At 38.8% G+C, this 6170-nt stretch overlaps 1 protein-coding gene across 2 annotated transcripts in view; it reads left to right on the plus strand.

The window, feature by feature from the left end:
* LOC119408454 (serine/threonine-protein phosphatase 2A 55 kDa regulatory subunit B gamma isoform) overlaps window positions 1-4128 on the plus strand; it is a 39579-nt gene extending 35451 nt beyond the window's left edge. For both annotated transcript variants that reach the window (XM_037675280.1, XM_037675279.1), the window contains 2 exons: window positions 1163-1254; window positions 3168-4128. In XM_037675280.1, the coding sequence (XP_037531208.1) occupies window positions 1163-1254; window positions 3168-3465 (390 nt within the window). In that variant the 3' untranslated portion in view covers window positions 3466-4128. The remainder of the gene's footprint in view (window positions 1-1162; window positions 1255-3167) is intronic.
* Window positions 4129-6170: the final 2042 nt, after the last annotated feature.

The raw sequence follows: 6170 nt of genomic DNA on the forward strand, positions 1-6170 counted from the left end.
TGTTTGTGACTCCTCAGACTGATGAACAACATACGTAAGCGTGCTATAAAACTAAAAATCTTTGATAAGAGTTTATATATGTGTGTGTGTGTGTGTGTGTGTGTGTGTGTGTGTGTGTGTATGCATATAGGAATATGGGACCTGTTAGACTCATAAATCCCTAACCTGAAAACGCACTGTAATGCCACCTTAATTGGACATTTGACGCTTTATCTCTGCTGCTGATTATCCATGCTGCTGATTTCTTACCTTTAAGCTGCTGTATTCATAGCCATCTGCTCACAACAGACTCACGTTCAGGCTGCTGTTTAATTCATTCAACCTTTATTTAGACAACACACCGTATTATATTACACTATTTTTGTTTAGCGTATATCTTAGATCCGTGTACATTATACTGTTTCTTTTTGTTATAATTTATATTTTTGCTAATTTTGGGTGCAACTGGGACCTTGAGTACACAATTTTGTTCCACCTCATGTACCACATGTGATGACCATAAAGAACCTTGAACCTTGCAGACAGGAAAAAGAAAAAAAAAAAAAAAAACGTTTTTGCACATTCATCCTCAGATGACATTGTCTATTTTGATCCATGAAAGACCCTTTGGGGAAACCAAACAAAAAAAATGTCACAGGAAGTGATGAGGCGACCTCAGTTTGACCGTTTATTGATTGCAAAGCAGCTGTTAACTAGTGGCTTCAAGCAGAATGATGAAGGTGGGGGCTTGATGCAGAGCATGGGGGCTGATGGGAGATGCAGATTTCAGGCGCTTGCATCACCAAACAGACAAAGTGCTGACAAAGGTCGACTGGAAGCACAAGGGAAGAGTTGTGAGACTCTGTGCGTGTGTTTGTGTGTGTGTGTGTGTGCAGAGTTCTATCATCACTCTCATGGAGGGTGTGATAACAGTGAACTGAATGTTAATGGATTTGGTGTAATGCATGTTGTATTGGCCAGAGCTGGTGTTATTTTTAAAGTGCTTCCTTTAGGTAGGATTCTGTTGCAGCTTGGTCTGAATTGATGCATTTCATCAGTTCTGAGCTTTGTGTGTGCACGTTTGTCCTCCATTTCCAGTTCATACTCAATGTCAGCAGCCGGGAGTGTATGGGTTGAGTGCCGGACTCATTCCAATTCTTTTTCTTTGTGTGTTTTTGTTCAGGTACATGATTACCTCCGCAGCAAGTTGTGTTCCCTGTACGAGAACGACTGCATCTTTGACAAGTTTGAGTGTGCCTGGAACGGCTCAGACAGGTAGACTGTAAAGTCCTTGTGCTTTTTTACGTTTCTGTGCAAACTATACAAGTTGTTAGAAAAAAACAATACAGTATTTACAGAAGGTTTCTACATGAAGTACTGCACAACAGTGGTCTTGTTTTATTTTTTATTGGACTTTTTGCATTGAATTTCTTTAACTTGCTCTTTTTTTTAAAATAATAATAATTATTATTTTTTTTTACTAATTCTTTTTGTCCAGTTTCAGGGATTTTTTTCCTTCTTCAAATTTGTCAAGCTGCTCAACTTCAACACAGTATCTGACTCATAATTACTCCAACACAGCCGTGTCTAGAACCTTATATTCTGCAGACACTTCAACATTCGTGATGCATTTTTCAGTGCTATGAACACTTTTTAAAATCCTTAAATAGATCTTTAAAAACAGTGGCACAAATATTTAAGTAGAGATACTCCTGAGACAAAAACCTGTAAATAACATCAAAACTATTTTTATTTAAGAGCTCTTGTACAAAACTAACCACGTGACAGAAATGATAGTAAAATCTAGAGAAATTGTATTTCTTGCGAAAATGCAGTGTGAATGCTTATTGCTGAAGAACTTGCTGAAAAACAGCAGTAATTTGCTAAAAACATGCTGAAATGTAGCTGAAATGAAAGAACAAGCCTAAATTAGCAGAAGAAAGCAGAACTAACAAATATTTGCAGAGTTAGGTATAAATAAGCAGGAATGAGCACAAAAACTAGGAAATCAGCTAAAAAATCTAAAATTAATGAAAGAAAAACAGCTAAAAAGTAGCTAAAAAGGCAGAAGGAAGCTTAACCTACAAGAAGGAAGTGGAAATAATTGAAATGAGCTAAAAAAAAATGTGGAATTAGTTGAAAAAGCCCAAATTTGCATAAAAAACAACTAAATAGTGGCTGAAATAACAGAAAAAGCTGAAGCTAGCAGAAAAAGCTGAAATGAGCTTTTAAAAAAACTTAAAGGAGCATAACAAGCTAAAATGAGAAGGAAGATGTTAACTGGCTGAAAGTAGCTGAAATTACCATTAAAATCTTGAAATTTTCTAAAAACATCTGAAATTAGCTAACAGTTTTCTAAAAAGGCAGCTGCAAAGCAGAAAAAAGCAGAAAAAAACCCCATGTTTGCCTAATTTGGCTGAAAGAAGCAGAACTTAGCACAAAAAAGTAGAAATTATCTTAAAAAAAATTAATTAGCAAAAAAGGCTGAAAAGTAGCTAAAAATCCAGAAAGAAGCTTAAATTACCAGAAGGATGTGGAGAGAGCACATTTTTGCTGAATTAGGCTGAAAAAAGATCTAAAGAGTGCCATAAATGTGGAATTAGCTGAAAAGGCTAAAATTAGCATAAAACCAGCTAAAAAGTAGCTGAAACAGCAGAAAAAGCTGAAAGGAACATAAATTTTAAATAAGCAGAAAGAAGTTAGAAAAATCAGAAAAAATGTAGTTAGCAGAAACAATCTGAAAGGAGCATAAAACAGCTGAAATAAACAGCTGCAATTAGCTGAAAGTAGCTGAAAAAAAGTCTAAATTTGCACAATGAAGCTGAAAGAAGCTGAACCAGAACAAAATGTGAAAGGAGCAGTAAAAGGTTGTAAACAGATCTAAAGATATGAAAGATGTAAAATGAGCTCAATTCATTTTCTACGAGAAAAAAAAAAAAGTCAGAAAAGGCTAAATATTTCAAAAAGCTAAAGTTGCACCAATACCAGAAATCATAGCCCCGTTCTCCTGTCCTGAACGAGCTGAACATTTCTGTATGATTTGTTGAAATAGAACAAAAACTGTGAAATGAGAAAGATGCTGAAAAACGTATGGAAGAAAAATGGATCCCAATAATGTGAATACTTCATAAACGTTCACACAATAAAAAAATTTAAAGTGATTTGATCCTTTCTCCTCTTCTGCCCAGTGTGATCATGACCGGAGCCTACAACAACTTTTTCCGAATGTTCGACCGCAACACCAAACGCGACGTGACCCTGGAGGCCTCGAGGGAAAGCAGCAAACCCAGAGCTGTGCTGAAGCCGCGGAGGGTCTGCGCCGCCGGAGGGAAGCGGCGGAAGGACGACATCAGCGTGGACAGCCTGGACTTCACCAAGAAGATCCTGCACACGGCCTGGCACCCCACCGAGAACATCATCGCCATCGCCGCCACCAACAACCTGTACATCTTCCAGGACAAACTCAACTCCGAGATGCATCAATGAATCGGAGTCAGAGCTGGATTCAAATGAGTTTACAAGCAAAACACACACAACTATGCTAGAATGTACAATATGAGACTCACACACTCGCCTACACACACACACACCTACTCCTTCACCTCCTCCTCAAACTCCCACAACTGAAAGGAGCCCAGCTAGGGATAAAAATAGGAATCTGGCTGGATCACACAATGGATTATGGATTGGGAAATTGCCCGCACTGTGGATTTTTGAATTGTTAGCCTGTGGATTGTGCTTGACGGTGTTTTCATTACTTCAGCTCAACGTCTGAGCGCGATCGGATCGCAAAGTTTACACGTTTTGTCTTCTTTGATTTCTAACTCTTCAGGCGTATTTGCTTTCTCCTCCTCCGTACTTATGTGCACAAGCGAAACCTATTCCTATCCCTTTGCCCACTGTTTTATGTAAAAAAAAAAAAAAAAAAAAGCAACAAGTCTCTGTGGTTGTCTACCAGCAGCACTGACGAGAAACGGGGCATTTATATAACTGTGCTTTCCACTTTCGATAAGCTATTTTGTTTTTTTATATAGCTTCTTTTTAAAGGATGTCGATGATGGTGATAATGACGACGTGAAACGATTTGTGTAGTGAAGGAAGAACTTACGACCCTCCTCCCAACCCACCAGATGCCTCCCTGATTCAGGGGAAAAAAAAAACAAACCTCCAACAGAAGCAGAAGTTAACAGATTTTTACAACGCGAGGAGACACATTCACAAACACAGTGTGTTGCAGCACTGACCGTTTTCTCTGCTGAAACAGGTCCAAATGTTTCTATTTGTGGTTTCTGCTTCTGGTCCAGGGCTGTGTTGTGTGCTGCTTCGACACTTGGGTACAATAAACTCAGATAAAGCAAAAATAATAATATTAATAATAATAAAAAAAACTTACTCTCAGCAATGAATCAAGAAGATGCTGCATGTCAAACTGATTTATTCTAAGTATTTAAAAATTGACTGACTTGGCTGCCTTTTTAACCATTACGCTGTAGAAAGGCTTCAGGGGCCTCGGGGCTCCGTGCAGCACGAACAGCCGTAGACGACTGAGCCCTTCTGTGTTTATTTGTGTCCTCGGACACTGAAGCATGTTTACCAGTGATCGGTTCGTACACGTCCATTTTGAACGAAGCTGTCCGCAAATCGGTTTCAGAAAAACAAAGAAGGACATCTATTGAAGGGGCCTCAGTGGTGTCTGTATATCAGATCCTCTCCTGACGTGGACGAGGTTTTGTATCGTCTGTGGACCCGATCGTCTGTACTGATGGTTGCCTCCAAAGCTACAGCAGAGTGATGGTACTTTAAACTCTTTGGCCTTCCTCACTGACGACTTAACAGTTGTGCAAAGCTTTTATTTTTTAAAAGATGGACTCTTCTTTACTGGGTTCTTTTGTTTGGATCGTATGTCCGTCGTACTCCATGTCCTTCTTGAATAACTTTGATCCACATATTTTTGTCTAACTATATGTTGACATGATTGTCAAACAGACAATTATATATAATGTTAATATGCTTTTTTCTGAATAAAGGGTTCAACAAAATTGCATCCAATGAGGGGATGGCTGTGATTTTTATTGTTGGGTTGACATCCATTACATTAATACAGGAAATATTGTCATAGTGGATCTTTTTTTTAGGTCCAGTTATGTCAGACGTGGGCAATATATGACTCGAGGGCCAAAAGTGGCCCTTGGACAACATCTATCCGGACCTCAATATTCTTAATCGAAAAGAAAACAACTTTTAAATAAGTTGATGAAAACCTGCATTTTATCAATGAAACTTAGAAGTCTAAATTTAACATTTTGGACAATTATTTTAAAAACCTTTGGATTAAGAAAGGCCAACAGTTTTTCCTGAAGTTGTTGTGTTTCCAGAACTATTGAACCTTAAAGACTCCAAAAGGCCAGTAGATGTTTTTTAAAGTATTTAAGCTAACAAACATATTGTCTCGAGAGCCAATTTACAAAGAGTATGTTTTATATTCCTAAAGTGTCGAGGAGACGTTTTTTTTTTTTAATCAAGCATGCTAACTTTGCTACAAGACAAAGCCTAAAAAAGTGTTTCAGATTATCTGTCTTAAAGCAAATTTATTGGTACCACTTTACAGTACTTCAATTCAATTCAAAATACTTTATTAATCCCAGAGGGAAATTAAATGTTGTTGTAACTCATCATCCTGGTTTCATTAAGAGTTGTTATAGATGCTGATGGCTGTGGGCAGGAAGGATCTCCTGCAGTGGATCTGTTGAAACTGGCTGCAGATGCCGATCCGTCCACCCGGACTCAACGGGCCTCTCGGCCCTCCAGCAGGACCACCTGAATGTTGGGCAGTACTCCTCTTGTTGAGCTCCTCATCATTGCAGACAGCCAGCTGCAGATGTCGGGGGATGATCCTGTTTTTCTTGTCATGAGCCATGTTTCCTGCCAGCTCCAGGATCTCGGCAACCAGTCACTCGAGCACCTCCACCAGGTAGATGGAGATGCATCCACAGCGCCTCCTTTACAGCTCATTTGGGATTTGGGGCTGTATTTTAGGTAATATTTGAACTCTGAGATATTAATCAACTGCTCCCGGTTGTAAAAACCACGTTGCTGTCATGGTTACGCTTCATAACAAATGTCCAAAAGTAAAAATGTTTCTGTAAAAATCCTTCAAGCTGCACAGCATCCAATACCAGAGGAAATAATCA

Source organism: Nematolebias whitei, chromosome 4 (genome assembly GCF_014905685.2).
Source record: "Nematolebias whitei isolate Nwh7 chromosome 4, NemWhi1, whole genome shotgun sequence".
Taxonomy (NCBI): Eukaryota; Metazoa; Chordata; class Actinopteri; order Cyprinodontiformes; family Rivulidae; genus Nematolebias; species Nematolebias whitei.